Source organism: Phalangium opilio, unplaced genomic scaffold (assembly GCF_054372755.1).
Source record: "Phalangium opilio isolate 3A_F unplaced genomic scaffold, DU_Popi_V2 ptg000025l_1, whole genome shotgun sequence".
Taxonomy (NCBI): Eukaryota; Metazoa; Arthropoda; class Arachnida; order Opiliones; family Phalangiidae; genus Phalangium; species Phalangium opilio.
Window position 1 is genome coordinate 1,378,121 of NW_028324156.1, and position 18,824 is coordinate 1,396,944.

At 36.9% G+C, this 18,824-nt stretch overlaps 3 protein-coding genes across 3 annotated transcripts in view; 1 reads left to right on the top strand and 2 right to left on the bottom strand.

The window, feature by feature from the left end:
* Tdg (Thymine DNA glycosylase) overlaps positions 1 to 6,843 on the bottom strand; it is a 226,898-nt gene extending 220,055 nt beyond the window's left edge. The window contains exon 1 of the mRNA XM_089868960.1: positions 6,669 to 6,843. The gene's annotated coding sequence lies outside the window, so the exon portion shown is untranslated. The remainder of the gene's footprint in view (positions 1 to 6,668) is intronic.
* Positions 6,844 to 13,662: 6,819 nt separating this feature from the next.
* Positions 13,663 to 14,575, top strand: ND-13B (NADH dehydrogenase (ubiquinone) subunit ND-13B). The gene is made up of 5 exons (XM_089869000.1): positions 13,663 to 13,751; positions 13,811 to 13,855; positions 13,995 to 14,111; positions 14,181 to 14,246; positions 14,319 to 14,575. The coding sequence occupies exons 1-5, from the start codon at positions 13,731 to 13,733 to the stop codon at positions 14,418 to 14,420; spliced, it is 351 nt and encodes a 116-aa protein (XP_089725126.1). The 5' UTR covers positions 13,663 to 13,730; the 3' UTR covers positions 14,421 to 14,575.
* A 1,724-nt stretch (positions 14,576 to 16,299) lies between these two features.
* LOC149691643 (uncharacterized) lies at positions 16,300 to 18,779 on the bottom strand. Its single transcript, XM_089868996.1, has 4 exons — positions 17,381 to 18,779; positions 17,179 to 17,321; positions 16,877 to 17,120; positions 16,300 to 16,789 (listed from the first exon to the last, which is right to left on the bottom strand). The coding sequence occupies exons 1-4, from the start codon at positions 17,581 to 17,583 to the stop codon at positions 16,501 to 16,503; spliced, it is 879 nt and encodes a 292-aa protein (XP_089725122.1). The 5' UTR covers positions 17,584 to 18,779; the 3' UTR covers positions 16,300 to 16,500.
* Positions 18,780 to 18,824: the final 45 nt, after the last annotated feature.

Genomic DNA, 18,824 nt, shown 5'->3' on the forward strand with positions numbered 1-18,824 from the left:
GTCAACTATTTATTTCCTTGATTTTTCCAGGTTTGTATGAACCCTGTGTAACTAGACTAGGAAGCAACGTGGTTTCGCTTTCTACTGCCACTAAAACTTTGTCGCCCAGTATATAGCTTGGCTTACAGGAACGCGCCAAAATTCCCGACAAGTAAACTGCCTCACGTGAAACAGAAGTAATAATACGCGAAGAAAAGTAGGTCAGGAATGAAACGTAAGATGTGAAATAATTTTATTTTTTTTCTCTCTCTCTCTCGTTCCTCTTTCTTCTTTAAAAAGGAAGAAGAAAATTCGGAAGCTGAAGGTGGCAAGGAGCGAGGAATTGGGAGAGTGAGAGAGAGAGAGATGGGGAAAACTTTTCTTTCGATGGAGAAAAGAAGGAATGCGGTATGCGCGGAGCGAAGGAGGACTGAACACAATCATTCCAAATTTATATTTTTCTTTTCTTCTTCTGCTTCATAAGTTAAGTTCGCACTTCTTTCATATAGGAGTTTTAAATCAAAGTTTTTTTTCGGTGGTGGTCAAAAGTTTATATTATTCTTTTGAACTCATCGCACATGATATTTAAGGTAAAATTTAATTAAATCTCGTGAAATTTCACGGACGTATACGCTTACAATCTCACGAAATCGCAGGCAATCTCGTGAAATATAATAATAATAACGCGACTAGAGGCTCAGGTGAATCTCCTGCTCGAAATCAGTATGATCATTTAAGTGATAAGGCCGGAGTAGGAGGAATCTCGTGAAATTTGAGGGAATTTCACGGATATATTTCAATCTCACGAGACCGGAGGAAATCTCGTGAAATATTGGGGGTGGGGTCGCGAAAACAATATTTTGAGAATAGCGAGAAATCTTACATGGAGATTCAGCGAGCATAGGAAATTCTATCAGGTAATTCAGTAGAAACAATCGATTTAATTAAATCTCGTGAAATTTCACGGACGTATACGTTTATAATCTCACGAAACCGCAGGAAATCTCGTGAAATATTATAATGGAAACGCGGAAAAAGGCTCAGGTGAATCTCTTGCTCGAAATCAGTATGATCATTTAAGTGATAAGGCCGGGTAGGAGGAATCTCGTGAAATTTGAGGGGAATTTCACGGATATATTTCAATCTCACGAGACCGGAGGAAATCTCGTGAAATATTGGGGGGGGGCGAAAACAATATTTTGAGAATAGCGAGAAATCTTACAGAGAGATTCACCGTGCATGGGAAATTCAATCAGGTAATTAAGAAGAAAAAAATCTATTTAATGAAATCTCGTGAAATTTCACGGACGTATACGCCTACAATCTCACGAAATCGCAGGAAATATCGTGAAATATTATCATGTAAACGCGAGAAAAGACTTTGGTGAATTCCATGCTCAAAATCCGTATGACTTAAGTGATAAGGTCGGGTATAGGAAATCTCGTGAAATTTGAGGGAATTTCACGGAGATACTTCAATCTCACGAGACCCGAGGAAATCTCGTGAAATATTGGGGGGGGGGGGAAGACACGAAAGCAATATTTTGTGAATCACGGAGAATCATACAGATAGAATCACTGTGCATGCGAAATTCTATCAATTAATTCAGTAGAAACAATCGATTTAATTAAATCTCGCGAAATTTCACGGACGTATACGCTTATAATCTCACGAAATCGGAGGATATCTCGTGAAATATTATGATAACAACGCGACTAGAGGCTCAGGTGAATCTCCTGCTCGAAATCAGTATGATCATTTAAGTGATGAGGCCGGGTATAGGGAATCTCGTGAAATCTGAGGGAATTTCACGGATATATTTCAATCTCACGAGACCGGAGGAAATCTCGTGAAATATGGGGAGGGGGGACGCGAAAACATTATTTAGAGAAAAACGAGAAATCTTACATGGAGATTCAGCGAGCATAGGAAATTCTATCAGGTAATTCAGTAGAAACAATCGATTTAATTAAATCTCGTGAAATTTCACGGACGTATACGCTTATAATCTCACGAAATCGCAGGAAATCTCGTGAAATATTATGATAACAACGCGACAAAAGGCTCAGGTGAATCTCTTGCTCGAAATCAGTATCATTTAAGTGATAAGGCCGGGTAGGGGAACCTCGTGAAATTTGAGGGAATTTCACGGATATATTTCAATCTCACGAGACCGGAGGAAATCTCGTGAAATATTGGGGGGGGGGGAACGCGAAAACATTATTTAGAGAAAAACGAGAAATCTTGCAGAGAGATTCACCGTGCATGGGAAATTCAATCAGGTAATTAAGAAGAAAACTATCGATTTAATTAAATCTCGTGAAATTTCACGGACGTATACGACTACAATCTCACGAAATATATTATAGTGAAATTTCACGGACGTATACGACTACAATCTCACGAAATATTATAATGTAAACGCGAGAAAAGACTTTGGTGAATTCCATGCTCAAAATTCGTATGATTCAAGTGATAAGGCGGGTTGGAGGAATCTCGTGAAATCTGAGGGAATTTCACGGAGATACTTCAATCTCACGAGACCCGAGGAAATCTCGTGAAATATTGGGGGGGGGGGAAGGCACGAAAGCACTATTTTGTGAATCACAAGAAATCATACAGATAGAATCACTGTGCATGGGAAATTCAATTCTAGTAAATAATAACAAAACAATCGATTTTAAACTCCAAGTACGAACTAAAACAATTCTTTTTCTTTGATATCCTTCGACCCCTAGCTCTAACACACACCACACTCCATTTTTCTCGCCGTTAAAACAAAAGGATGGGGGGAGGGGGCTGGAAAGAAACAAGAAAAAAGAAAGGAATTCCCGCGCCCTTAAATTCCAGGGCCGGAACAGCTAAAGGAGGAAACGCGAGAAGTAGAAAGAAAGAAAAAAAAGTAGAAAAAATATTTAAGAACCCACACATTGGTGTAACGGTTACAAGTGTAACAAAATTGTAATAGCCTCCCCTTCTCCAAGCGTCAGAAAATAGCAAGGCCGAATGCATCGAAATATAAAATCGTTAAAAATCTAAAAATAAAAACCGCGTACTCCTGCTAAACTTGAAAGCTAGAAGACACGCAATAATAATATTTATACCCAGATACTTGGTAGGAGAATTAGAGTTCAGACTAATAATCATGGATAGCCCTTAAAAGAGAGGATGAAACGACATTAAAAAAATAATTAATTAATGTTTGTATAGTTCTGATGGTTAATTAAATCGAACAATTTTTAAAATTCATATGAACAGCAGACTCAAATGTACAAAATGTTACGACGTATTTTCATTTAAATCTTTTTAAACTAAAATCGTTATAATTTCATTTACGTTTTATCAACTGAGGCCTTGATAAAACCAGAAATTAAAGATTAAATCCAAAAATTAATTTCAAAACCGTACGTCATCCGGAAGAGAAAAAAATACATTGACGTCAAAATTCATATGAATATAGTTACAAGTATAATTATTTTCATTATCAATATAATTAAATCTCTGACATTATTTAAGAATCACTTTAAGGTTATTTTCAAGCGTTTCACTCTCTCTTAGGCAAAACTTTACGGGTATTGCAAACTCGACAAAAACAGAACAGCGTGTCTCGGAACTTTTTCTCTCAAATCCCAGAATAGTAAGCAGAACTTGACATTGCAGATAAAGAATGATAAGAATAGCATTTGCACGCGCGCCTTCACCCTTAGATCTTTCTTCCTTCCCACCCATACCTCAAAACTCCTCTCCATAGCACGCGGTATAATTCCCCTTGTGTCTCACTCATCCAAGTCTCATTTGGAATTCCCCACACAGTAAGACAAGTCAAAGTGTCTTAAAACCTCCGCGCATTCGATTCCTAAAACCCAAGACGTCTAGCCATGGCTAGGTTATAAAAGACTGCTCATTGGAAAATGATCCCCGTATAACAAAACTTTTCGGAGAAGTCTGGGCCTCCTAAAACGCTAGCTTCTCCCTCCAACACTCCTCTTGATCTTCCGCAAAAGGTCTTAGGATTCCCCCAGAAACTTGGAGAGAGAGCGAGAGAGAGAGAGGAGAGGAGAGAGACTTGGCCCTCTACAGACGTAGGCGAGACGGCTCGTTTTCTAAATATAGCTAAGAGCGCTCGATCCCCGGGAATTTTCTCCAGGCCCAATCGGTTAAAGGCGTTCCCCTATTGGACCCCCGAATGTCTGGATCTCTGGGAGACTTGGTACTGGGCCGGCGCGAAAGGGTGCCCAGTTTCACGATGGACCCCCAGAAACCGGGGCTGGAGATCCTTTAATTTGGCGGTAAAGTGTTCCGTTTACTACAAGCTCGCTTAAAACTAACACCCCTAACTCGAGATATACTCTAAGCAAGCTCATGGGGGCCCAGAAACAGGCGGGAGATCCATATATTTGGCTGAAAAACAAGGATGGTTTTTTTTTTCTTCTCTGGAACCGAGTTGGGACTTGGGAAAACGTACAATGTCTGAATGCCTAAAACTCGTGGCATACACCCAGGCCATAGAAACTGCGGCTTTAACTGGTCTTAAATTTGGCGGGGAAACAGTGCGCTGGAGAGGAAGGGTTTTTTAAAATGACCCCTCAACCAACCCTCGGGTTCCGGGTGCTGTAGGTGGATTGGATACGCTGCTCTGGCGGGTGTCTATTTTATGGACGCAATTATTTTTCGTGGCGAATACGTCTAGCGTCTAGACTGTAGACAGTTGGCTGGCTTTCGACGAGGTAATAGGACTATGGGGGTCTAAAGATACGGGCGGGGTCCTCCTATCCGGTTGCTAGGCGGGACAAGTGATCCACGTGTCTGGCCTATTGTTTAATTATAAAATCCACCGCCATCATCAAGTATAGTAGTAACGGCGATATTTTCTCTCCCAATCCCAGACAGAAATTCAAGCTAGACTACTTAAGAGCTTAAATTTTTCCAGTCAAACAATAAATTGACAAAAGCGAAAATTGAATAAAAAAAATATTTATATAATAAAATGCGGATATTTAGGATGGCTAGACCTTCGGCTAGACGATTTTAAGTTTGCTTCCCTTCTCTTCTCTTCCGGCTTCCCCGAAAGTTTAAAACTAAAGATATATACGCCGCGCTAAATGTTATACGGAAAGTGCTTGAAGGACACGCCGTCGTCGTCCGATGTGTATAGCGGAATCAAATTGAATCTTTTCAAGTGCCTCAATTATCCAGAAAATTCAGAAAAGCTTAAGTAATTAGTTCCGAGAAAATTCCCAAATATTTCCAGGGATCCTTTTTAACGTTTTTTTTTTCTTTTTTAAATTTCCCAGGTCCTGACATGTAGGTAAGCTGAAAGCGTAGATACGGGGAGAACCCCCCCCCCCTTAACAGCGTGATCCTAATTAAGTCCTTAATTAGGCTCAACCTTTACAGTTATTTGTAATTAACACTCCGGATGACCCCGTTTCCCCCCTATTTTATTTCCTAACGGTAGTAAAATGCATTTACTTAATACGTTTTATTATCACCAACAAAAATAAATAAAAAAGCAGCTGAACACAGACCAGTCTTCCCACGCGCGCGCGGTATTCATTGATTTCCCTAGTGCTGCATTAGAAGAATTTCGGAATTAATCCCAGTCAAGGCCACCCCCCCCCCCTTTTAGCTTTAATTCGGTATAAAAGTCATACTGAAAAAAACGTAAAGTAGACTGCGTCTAGTCTAAAATGATTTTTACTACTTTTAAACGATGCGCGTGGAATCTTGGAGGAGGGAAACTTTATACTGGAGTAGAAATCATAGTCTATAGCGTTAACACGAGAAGGGCCTTCCAAACTCCCACGCATGGCAGTAAAATTTACCCATACAACTTTTGGAAACGGCGCCCTGAGTTTTTAAGTTTTTATTCCATATATTTCCCTGCGTTATCCAGGTTTTCCCCATATATTTCCCTGAGTTATCCAGGTCTTCCCCATTTATTTCCCTGAGTTATCAAGGTTTTCCCCATATATTTCCCTGAGTTATCCAGGTTTTCCCCATATATTTCCCTGAGTTATCCAGGTTTTCCCCATATATTTCCCTGAGTTATCCAGGTTTTCCCCATATATTTCCCTGAGTTATCCAGGTTTTCCCCATATATTTCCCTGAGTTATCCAGGTTTTTTCCCATATATTTCCCTGAGTTTTCCAGGCTTTTTCCCATACATGGAGTAATAACAACGGGAGTGGTTTTTTCCATAGTGGAAGCAATCCCTTCATGGCAAACTTACTCAAACCTCACAAATTTCCCTGAATAAGCTGGGTTCTAATAAAAAGCTAAATAAGTTTGATTTAGATTTTACTTCAATTTTGGATAATGGTAGGCATCCTAGTTAGTATTTAAAGCGTTGTATAATGATAGCTTACCTAAGTTTTAAATTGGGACGGATCATAAAATTATTTAATTGAAATTCCCTGACAATTTTTATTTCACAATATCCCTAACAATGTTTAGGTGCTAAGCAGAGTCCACTTGATGATCTTCGACCTATATTTTGGATTGCTCGACGCAGTGGTTTGATTTATAAAATTTACAAGTTCCGGACTTATTCACGTTGTACAATCTATGATACATTTATCATAGGCGGGGCTTCGATGTCTGATGTCATTAATAACCAAATCACGCAAAAAGCACAGGGGACGTAACAAAGCGAGCGACAAAAACAAATAGTAAGAAGGGTACTTACAATTTAACGACGATCGAATCCAAAGACGGTGAAAAATGTCAAAAACGCGCACAAACATAACTTATCACGCGAAAAGTTCTCAAAACTTAACTTTCTTTTAAAAACTAACCCGCGACGCGACTTTAAGTGTCTTGACCCATTTTGACGTTCAATAGAAAGTTCACCATAGACAGGTCGTAGGTTTCGCATCACCCTCCAGGTAGGACCGTAATAAACTTGATCGGCCTCTATTTACTCACATTAAAATGTTTCAAGGTGACATGATCATGTGACTTCCAGATGTGCGCGTTATAGGGAAAGGGTCTATGGGACGCTGCGCTTTGACCTGAAAGTTTGTTAATGCGCGCGCAACATTTTGGTACAATTGGCCTTGCGGATTAGGATCAGGGACTATGGGACGCAGCGCTCTGACCTGACAGCTGGGAAAGGGACTATGGGACGCGGCGCTCTGATCTTAAAGTTTGCTTATCGAACACCCAAAATTATGTACTCACCCACTATTTTTGACATCCCGATGAACTCGTAGATAACCGTGAATCCACGTCAAGTTGAAATGTAAGCGCACCACAAAAGTCAAAGTTCACGTAAAGTTTTAAGTAACCCGATATAAAAATACCGCGAAAAACAAACGCGTTCGGGAACCATAGTGACGTCATTTTAGATGTTTAGAATAGTACGGTTTGGTTCCCGCGATCCTCCGTGCAGCTCGGTCGTGCACTAGACCGCCCAAATCTTGATCCCTCGCTGATGGTCAGACGTGATCCTTCCAAGAAATGTCCATCGTGATCCTTCCAAGAAATGTCCATCGTGATCCTTCCAAGAAATGTCCATCGTGATCCTTCCAAGAAATGTCCATCGTGACGTCATTCAGTCGAAAAACTACTCCCACCTGAAATAAATAAATTCCTTGATTTTAGCTAAACACCAGAATAATTACGTTAAACTAAAATTAAATAAATACGCTAATAGAAAATACATATTCAGGGTTAACAAAACGTTTGGAAAACCAATTTCCCCGAGTCCCCCCCCCCCCCAAAACATATATATGGAGTAATAACAACGGAATGGTTTTTTATAGTTGAAGCAACCCCTTCAGAGCAAACTTAGTCAAATTTCCTTGAATAGACCATTCCTGTAATCCCATAGGAAAAATAAACAGCACAGGGGCCGGTCCCCCATATTAGGCTAGATAACATGCACCGCAAGCGGCAGTGTGAGTTGGCTAGCCTCCCACGTGTAGCGAACGCGAGCTCCATCTGGCGTTGCCTCTTGGCGCAAAGGAACTCTCCTAATATGGCGGCCCTTCCCCCTGTGTGTTGGTTTCTCGACGAGTAGTTAATGGAATGGGCTATTTTACTGAAACTTCTAAAACTCCCAGATTTTTCCCTGTGTTTTTCAGATTTGTATGAACCCTGCCACAGTACCCCTAGGTTTCAGATTGGGAATAAGTTTTAGGTGCCACCTGGTGGTTACAGCAACAAGAACTACTATTTACACGTGACTAAACTAGTAAAAATATTTCCACCAAGAGATGGCGGCACTCAATGATGCCCAACCTTGAAGAAAGAGAGTAAAAGCACGCCACAGATGGTTTCCCCAACTATACCGCTCCAGTATCAAACTTCCCTCCTTTAAGGTGGAATATCCCGGAAAACCGGGATAGTAGGGTCGAACCTAGATTAATGCCTATACTTTAAAGGTCTGAAATTTCATTTTCTAGTCAAGTATCCAGCCACGAGGATAGGGAAGAAGAAGAAAAGGAGATTTGGCGGGAAACTTTTAGTGGATAAAACACGCGCCGCTATAGTACGAGAGATGCGCTTAAAAGGCTTCGGTTGTTTTTCGCATTATTAAATAACCTCCTATACGGAAAATACATCCCATTTACGTAATGGTAATACGATTAACTAAGTCTGGATTAAGAAACCCGGCGGAAAACGTACAAAAATTAGTTTTTTTTCCCCATTCTCCTAATGTTTTATCCACAAAAAATATGTTGAAGGTTCTCCCTGCGATGTTTCTCCGATGAATTATTTATTCCCTATGTAATCTTTGTCTGATTTAATTCGAGAGGCCGCGCTATTTTGCACATACGATTTCAAACAAAACTAAAAAGTTATCTATGTGGTATAAGCCCTTTTTTTAAAGAATGTAGCCAATCTTGACCCATTTAAAAAATTCCTAAATCTTCTATTAAAACATGTTTGAGAAAGTGGTTTTGTTTATTTGTTTGTTATGGCAATTCGATACCGAATTTGACAAAACTGAAGGGTCGATACCGAATTTGACAAAACTGAAGGGTTGATATCAGTAACAGTAGAGGAGGGTTCGTTAAGTGGTTTGGTTGAGTTACTCGTAATTGAGTCCGCAAACCACCCGGGTATGTAAAAATTTAATTAATTTTTATTTTTGTTTGTTGAAAGATAAATAATATCATTTCGAACAATCCCGAGTTTCCTACACAAACCCGTTACCAAAACTAAGTGATAACTTACATAAAAGCTTTTCAGACAGAAAAAATGGTTATCCAATAATATTATGATTATAAAATAAAAATTTGGTTTGATAAAGTAAGTGACAAATTCTCAAATTACCGCAGAAAAAAAGATGGATATTAAATTTCAAAACATTACGAGGACGGAAATAAGAAAGGGTGAAATTAGAGAAGCATACTATACTATACGGGACCCCTCCCAAATTTGAAAAAAAAAAAAATATTGAGAAAATAATATCATATCAACGCCCAAAGAAGTATCAACCAACTATCCTTTAAGTTTACCCCCAAAATAAACTAGGCATTTTCTCGAAGTTATATAATTACAATTCCTCAGCACGAGAGTTAAAAGTAAACGCTCTTAATACTTTCGTAAATTTAACAATCTCGGCTTAATCCACTTTTATCGTAAGATATTTCTTTCAAAAAGTAATAAAATTGTTCAGACATAATTACGGAAGCATTAAAATGTTCAGACCGGACCTCAAAAATAAAAAATAAACTACATACATCCACCCATTTGCCCTTTCACTGAAAACCAAAATTTTAAAAACTAGGTGCCCTTGGGTAATTCGGAAATATGACCCAATTTTGAACCACTACCACAAATCGCCCCCGATTAAGCTCTGACTTCGATAAAGAAAATGGGGCAAGTTATCAAAAGGCTTGGGCCGGCTCCGACACCCTTCCTTGACCACGTAACGTTGAAAAGGCATCAACTGACCACTGGCACGCGAATCAAAATACCCCGTATGAAATTAAAAATGTCTGTGACGTTACTTTCTTACGTAACGACGATTATAAATCCAAAGTTAATCGTGCAACGTTAGATTAGCATGCGGATTAAAATAAAAATTATTTAGCGCTGGTAAATCGCACGAGCGTTTGGGAAATTCCCCCGCAAAATCTAGCTCAATTCCCGCCTTTTCTTCCCGCCCTTTTGATCAAAAAAAAAATTCTCGGCGCCATAGTCGTTCTAGCAGACGGGTGGGGTCCCTTTTTATAGTTTTAGTAGCAGAAAACCCACGCCCGGGGGCTAGCCGCGGGTCCAGATTTCGTGAAAAGTGAAAATAACACTTGCCAATAATCGGGGATAGGTTGATATGGGTGAATAGAGTGAGAGAGAAAAAAATCGACGGGTCCGGCTCAATAATTAATGAGTGACTACAGACTAGGAATATATTACAGAACTTTTCTTTTTTTTTCTTCTTCTTCTTTCTATTATTATAATAAAAAATTGGGCCTCCTCCCTCGTAATTGGATTAATATTTAGAATGATTTCGTAACACGAACGTGATCCCCCGGGTTATTTATAAGCGCGGGAATGAGTTAAAGAAAACGCCTTTATCTATTGTACGGCAACGTGCACGTCTAGATCTAGGCAGGAACACATACAGCTAATTGGAATAATTGTGCCCCCCCCCCAATACATCCATTGTTAATTTCTACGCGATTTGTGAGCTGGGATTGAGAACTTACTATCCTGTGATTTCATTGGTTGGTAGCAACGCGAGATCAGGGCATCAGGCTCGCGCAGCGAGATAAATTATTAGCACCATATAAAATTCGTCATATATAATGATTAGTCTAGCTTAGTCTTCCCACAAAATCCGCCAACAGATACGTTGAGTGAAAATGGTTAGTACACAATGATTCCTAATAGCTGTATGCATTCCTGGTCTAGGTTATTATATTTTACGCCTTTCCCTACATTGGCTCTATTCTATTTGGCAAAAGGTTACCGTTCCCTATACGAAATACAATTTTTATAAAATTTCGAAACTATATATCGTCGCTATAAAAATAAATTTATTTATACGAAAACATGGAAAATCTGGAGCTACTCGGGTTAAATTATTTAACCTATTTAATCAATGAGAAACGGGGGAGGAAATATATTTTTTTCAATATATCCTAGACTAAACCCCCCGAAGAATTTCGAAACCTCGAAATAAGTTATATTGAAAATTCCAATAACAAACACTTAAGGATCCTCCCCTATAATATTTTAAAAAATAAATCAAAAAACTCGTAAAACGTTAAAAAAGATTTTCCGTAAAAAATATATCTATATAGAAGAGTTTTGGGGCAATAATCCATTAAATAGATAGCGGGTTAGATGTCGTTAACACAAAGTTATAAAACGCTTCTTTGCTGCTACTCTCTAGTACAACATTATTTCTAAAGCATTTGATATCTACGGTTTAGTTTACATCTGATTTGACTCCGAACGAGAGAGAGAGGGGTTATGACCTTTAAAAGTGAAGTGCCGTTAGACTCAAGAGAGAAAGAGGTTTCGAAAATTATTTTTACGAAAGTACTAAAGAGAGAAGAGGATGATTCGTTTCGTAAAAAATGTTAACTCCATATTGTTTACGAACAACAACCTTTTCATATCGCGATGTTGTCAAAAAGAAAAACAATTTCAGTAATTTCACCTTCCTCCCCTCACCACTGATATTTATTCAAATTGGGTCCCCTTTTATCTGTAATTGACTCATTGCTAATGGGCTAAAGGCACGCTAACGTCTAAGAAAAGCAAATTTATTTTTTTTATCAAAGTAGAAACGTTTCAAACGCCGAACGTCACTGATTCATTGCGCAAGGACGAGTTATTATTTTTCAGTGGCAAATGATCGATTTTTTTTTTTTTCATTTTTAATAACTTAATTGCAAATTCGCAAAATATAATATATTATATCTGAATGGTCTGTCAAAAATTAAGGGTTATGATTTTAGTGTTTTACGAATGACCCCTTAATTAAATTAGCACTGTCTTTCAGTTACTCCTGTTATTAATTTTAAGGGGTTATCTGTAAAACACTCCAACTATAACTCGGAAATGCTGGCCGGGGTTGCCAAAATGTTAAGCAACATCCTCTAAAGAATAACTGACATATCTTTCAGAAACACCCTGTATATATATGTCAGTGTGCCTTTCAAGACGAAAAAACACCCAAGTTCTTATCGTATACTCGGGACATAATCTCATTTAAGGAATTTAAACTAGTCTGAGGAAGATTCTACTTAAAGTATCGCGCCAATAATCAAATTAACCTTCTAAAAATAATTAATTGTACCTCTTGGGAATGGGCCTAGCACAACGATGTAATTGTTTTAATTTCTGATTATATTAAATTAAAATTTGCAACACCCAGTATTATTAATATTCAAAAAGGTCCAAATATAGACATTACCCTATTTCCTAAGCTTAAAAAAAGACCCGAAATGGGTGGGGGTAAGTCTTTTCTTGATCACAATATAATGGAAAAAGGTCTGAAAATACCAAGGGAAATATGGAACGAAAATTTGGGTGTACTATAATGTAAGTGTGGGATTGTGGCGCCGAGCGTCCAAAAGTTAGCGGCGCGAGCCCGACAAATGATCCTAAAAATTGTCCATTTGCTTTGACCCCCTTTCCTAAGCCTATACCCCCCCCCCTTTTCAGACACGCATTGTTATTTACAATATTTCCTTAGCCCTTAAAAATAAAAGCCAATTACTTTAACGCATGATGAACTTTGGCTACTAATAGTTGTATTTACGTTTTAGGAATATACAGCATTCCGCGGGTACAGCCCCGATAAAAGTATCATTTGTAGAAAATTGGTTTTTTATTCGTGATACCAAAATTACTCGAAGTCTATTCTATGATTAAAACTAAAAACACGATTCGCGTTAGGATCTTTACGTAAAAACATTTTATTGCTACTAAAAGCCAAATATAGCGATATATAATAATTAGCATATTTAAATATCCAAAATAATGGCTTCGACTGACTAACGAGTGAAGGGTCATATTCTATTTATAGAATTATAATAGCATTCAAAAATTCTTTCGTTTTGTTTATAATGGACACCCTATTCTACTTTCGAAGATTAAAAAAAAATTCATGTATATTCAAAACATCATTTTGATATTTATAAATTATTTCAGTTTATCTGAACTAGATTCTCCATTTGTAGCTTACAACTAAAATCCGGCAAAACCTGAAAAGTTTCGCGGCAACCCTTACCCCACTCTCTTCTAGTTTAAAATTTTATTTTTAAACTTAATTTATGCCATTTCATAAAGGATTTCCATGTTGCTAAGTCTAAGTTTCTTATTTTATTTATATAATGGTTTTCTACAACGAATACCACCACGCTTTTTTATTGGTTGAAATATTAAACTAGGTCAACTGTCTCGTTCGAATAATGATAAAAAAAACTAGTCAGAAACGGCCTAGCACTTGCCCACAGCAAGGACGTTAAAAAGTCATGGAAACGCAATTAAAGTTTGAGAAATTTAAAATAAGAATAAATTCCTGAGACGTAAAAATCTTATATAACGTCCCCCCTTTTACTTTCCCGCCTTCATTCCCCGCCAAAATTATTAGAACTAGTCGCGCCATCTATTAAATATCTCCGCAACTAAATTTATTAGAACTAGTCGCGCCATCTATTAAATATCGCCGCAACTAAATTTATTAGAACTAGTCGCGCCATCTATTAAATATCGCCGCAACTAAATTTATTTCGCGTCGTCTGCTTTAAGGTTGTAGAGGTCAAAGTGACTTAAAATCATCATGGCTGGTGCATTGAAGAAGGTACGAGCGATATTTAACGATTTAATTCAACTAATTAAAGTTAACTTTTGTTATTATAGACTACGGGATTAACTGGTTTGGCGGTTGCAAGAACGCCGCATCACGTAAGTTAATAATTTAATTAAGGGTAACCTTAAAATCAGAATTTTTCCTAAGCCTTGGCTGATAGGTTGTCTATTTTTAGTGTCAAATTTGCTAATTAATTAATGTATATTTTGGTTATAAATATTACAAATATTACAGTCGCTCGAAGCAATCTACAGGAAAATACTTGGATGTCTAAATCGTATGCCTGAAACAGCAGCTTATCGTAAACACACTGAAGTCATTGTTAATCAACGTTTAGCTATAGTTAATACGGTAGGATGCCTAATTTAAATTAATTTTCCCTAAGATTTAAAGTTAAGCCAAATATAATTATTTATCAAGGAGGAAAATGTTCAAAATTTGGAAAAGAAAATTAACGGTGGTCAAGTTGAAGAACTTATTTTGCAGGTAAGGAAGGCTAAAAAATCCAATATTAAACACTGGATTCCCCCCCTCTAATCTAATGCTAATGTGTTGCAGGCAGAGAATGAGCTAATATTAGCTCGAAAAATGCTTACGTGGAAACCTTGGGAACCTTTAATCAAGTCTCCACCAAAGAATCAATGGAAGTGGCCAATATAAATTTGTTGGTATTCCAAATAGATGATGCAGTTTTGTAGATTGTTGATTTAGAAGATCCATATACTTTTTGTTATTTCCACTGATGACTTTAGTTTATCAATTCTATATGATCCAGAACCATTTGTCAAATGAAATAAAAGCAGAATTAATATGTATATTGTTTGGATGAATTATTAAAAGCATTAAGCTAAATTGATAACTAACCTAAAACTAATTATTTTTATCTAAATAACTCTAGCTACATTTAATTAAGATTTAAATTTAAAAAGTCCAAATTGGTAACTTAAACTTCATTAAGTTAAAAGGGGATTAAAAATTTTGATAGTTGAAAATTATTAAAAAAAAAAAATTAATAATTAAAAATTTATTTTTAATGAAAATATCTTTAAAAAATATTTAAGAATCCATTAAACTACTAAAATTCAATTATTCTAATAATTTCCCTGAAATTTCCACCATGATGCAACTAGATTTACCCATAGATATATATACGGGTCTAGATACACTTCCCCTCTGTTAGGCCCTTTAAAAAATGCGGAGGTGAGAACTAGCAGTCGACGCTTTACGGAGGGGGAATTAGATCCAAACGCCATCTATTGAGAGTTTCAAGAAACAAAAAAACGAAAAATTCGAATATGAAAAGAGCGGGAAATTCAAATTAGGCTTAACTTTTCAAATAGCTTTACGTATTTTTGATCTCCTTTATACGTGTAATTATGTTCTTAAGTGAAATAAATAGTTTTTACGTAAAAGAAGTAGTGTTTTTAATGAAATATTAGTGAAATAAGGCATTAAAGATGGTTAACAGTTGTTCTTTCACACATTGTCATAATTTATCAACTTCGGGAAAGGAATATCTTTTCATAAGTATGATTAAAAGTTTGTTTACCACCTCGAAACCAAATAATAACATTATAACTACCAAATACAATTGCAAAGCATCAGCACGCCCGCTGGCAAAAGTTATTTATCCAATTTTTTAGCTTTCAAAATTCAGCGATAGATGGCGCACTAGGTATCTTCCCCCGGGAAAATCGCGTCGACTGCTAGCTGTCATCTCCGTATTTTCCCCCGATTCAGTAGGGTATCTAGACCCGTATATATATCTATGGATTTACCTTCGCCTCACCCCCACCCTCTTTTACTAACTAATTGGACCGTCCCAACAAGTTGAAACAAAAAAAAAAAGTTGAAAAAAAAAAATAAGTTTGAAAAATTTAAGCCTTGGCTAATCATTTTTAGACCCTAAAACTGCTTTAAGGGCCCTAAAACTGTCAAACCGGTATTTGCTCATATTTCGATATTATCACTATGCCGGCTCGAAATAATACTTACAAATGTTTTATGGACTCTAAAACTAACTATTTTTAACATTTAGCATGATTAACACGAAAAAATTAATTATTTTCAACAAAAAAGTTTTAGCTTCATCAGACGTGACTTCTTCCTTTGAAAGCCACAAAATCTCTGAAAAGTGGGGGCAAAGAGAGTATAGGGGAGGAGTGGAAAGAGGGGCAAAACTTGTCTCGCTTTTCTACCGCGCATCTTCAATGCGCAGTACCGAGGCATTTCCGTTTGAGACATTAAATGGTATCGTAGGTGGCGCTATTGAGCCGGAAACTCCCTCGTACCGCTAGCCTTGCCGCTAGTATAATTTAAGCGAGACATAACTATTTACGCTTGTGGAGCGGGGGGGGGGGGGAGCTTCCACTCCTCCCTTATATTCTCTTTGGTGGGGGAAGATGTCCGTAATCATGGAAGGTGATTGGCTGAAAAGTGGCACGTGATTTGAAGAACCAATGAACGTCGTTTAAGCGGGAGAAACAAATACATGTTTTGACCGAGGGTTAACGAGCTTAAATAATTTTTTCATAATGTTAAATAATCAAAATTACAATTTGATTTAATAATATAAAGAAACTTATAAATTATGAGCACATTATTGAAAAAAGTTAATAAAACATAAAATTCCTACAAAATAAGGCATACTATTGAAATAAAACACATTTTTTTTTACCACATAACATTATCGTTATTACATTGGGGGATAATGATCAAAATCATTACAATTAATAAGTTGTTATTGTTCAGAGAAAATAACCCATATTATCATAACTAGAGGAAAATAAACACGCCAAAATAAGCCTTGATTTTGTAAACAATCAGCTGCCCCACTATTTTCTCGGGATGTTCTACTTCCATAAGCTGTTGGAAGTGTATAAATGACAGTTCTGGCTGACCAGGCATATGGGGTTACATTGCTGGCAACTGAAGGTGTACTAATGATGGGAATAGGGGTTGACCCAAGATGCAAGCTGTCTCTGTTAGTTTCCAAGGGAGGTGGAGCTGTAGGGCACCGATATGCCATGCTAGAAGTAAACATCATAAAGATTAGAATTACCTACATAAAAGCAAATGAAGTTTCTAGATAAACTAAGGGGGGATAGTCCTCTTACCTGTAAAACTTCATTCCACACCTTGAGATGAAGTAATTCATGGAAGTTTCCAATAGTTTTGTTCCTTTGCTTCCACATTGATGTATGAGCAAATCATCAGCGCACTGTCTGAACTGACTAAATGCACAGCAGATATGTTCATCATTCGAAAAGGGATTTGAAACTTGTTGAATCATTGTCCTATAATAAGACCCACAATCGTTGACAGAAACCTTTTTGAAACAATCAGAGTTCTCCAAATAATCTGAGAGTTAAAAATAATGATTATGAAAAGGATCGTGACTGCAAAATATAATTCGAACCTTTTTGGTATCTGTCAGAACTACAAATAGCGTGAACCGTATTTAAAGAGTTCTCTACAGCCAAGTGAAACTTGGAACGTTGATCTTCGGTTGAACACTTGACCATAAATTTACGTACACAGTCAACAAAACGACTCCAAACCCTTCAGAAATCAAATTTTAGCCTCTTTCGTTACATATCCAGATCTTAAAGACTTCTTACTTGCACATGACGTCTACATCTCGCATGGTAGTTGGAAACATATATCTGGAATCATCCAAGAACGGTTGTACCATCCGAGTACAGTTGCTCAAACGTAGTTCACATTCTGGACCAATTGAAGCTTTTACCAGCGACAAAATGGTTGGAAAAATTACCACTGCTATCAAAAAATGTTGATGCTTGTAAAATTTGTCACGAGCCATGGATGAGATGGATTTTAGTCCATAGTCGAGAATTTAGGAAACTATTTTTACAATAAATTCCAGTTGAAAAGCCCAAACTAAGGACGTACACCTTTATCGAACTATCCCAAAGCTTTTTATATATATATTTTACAATAGATTGGCTACTGACGAATTTCTATTTAAAGGGTGTACGATGGCATTATTGTTAATGTCAAATAGACCGTGGGCAGGATATGCCAACAAACGTACGAGTTAGGTGCCTGGAAACGACTAAACTAGGTTCACCATCGTGTCAAAGCTCCGATCTGAGATGAAACTAACTCAGTACCCGCAGAGAGAGGCTAAAATATCCATCGAGCCCGCCCAAAACAGAGATAGGAAAGTCATTTAGGTCGAAAAAATTACTGTAAACTGTTAATGCGGGTAAATTTAAGAGGAAATAAAGAAGTTGTAGCCGAGAAAACTGGTGAATTAGACCTATTTTTTGAGGGGGCTAATTTTCATGGTTGACATAACTTGAAAGAAAATCTTCTTGAAGATCTTTTGATAGAAGTTAAACCAACAAATAATCGTTCCAAATGGTTTCCCTTTCATTATGTCTTAAATTTAGGAAAAGAAAAATTAACAAACACTAGTAATTTTCCCGTCAAAATACTCAAAACCTCAAGAAACCGTTAAAAATCACCTCATTAGGTTAACAATATAAATGTGAAATTTTTAAACTAATGTTTTCTTACCAGAGATTATTAGATTAACTTTCATCGTGAACAACAAACGCGTAAACTAATCCAAATTTAGTATACCACAAAAAACTGATACCGATATTGCAAAATCCATATAAATTTGGAACATATCATCAAATTAACGTGAATTCTTTTTTAGAAAGTTACGAAAATAACTCCGGTTATTCCAATGCAAACTGTAGTTATGAATTTTATAAAATGAATCGTATTTTTTTGGGACCGAAAATGCTTTTAAAAAAAAATTTAACTATAGGAAGGAAGTTGATACAAAAGTTATCGGGCGGATCTGCATGGTCACTTTACAAAAGACCAGAGTGCCCTTTCTATTAATTTATTTTTTTTTTATTTTTTTTATCTATTATTATAGAATAGGTCCACATCCTTTTCTGACGTCAGCCTGTTAGAGGTGCAAAATAAAATATACCTTTTCTATTTTAATTAATAATTGTAATTGTTTTTTCGCCCTGAACTTTAATTGTTTCAGAAAACGTAAACTTTTGAACGCAAAATATTCTT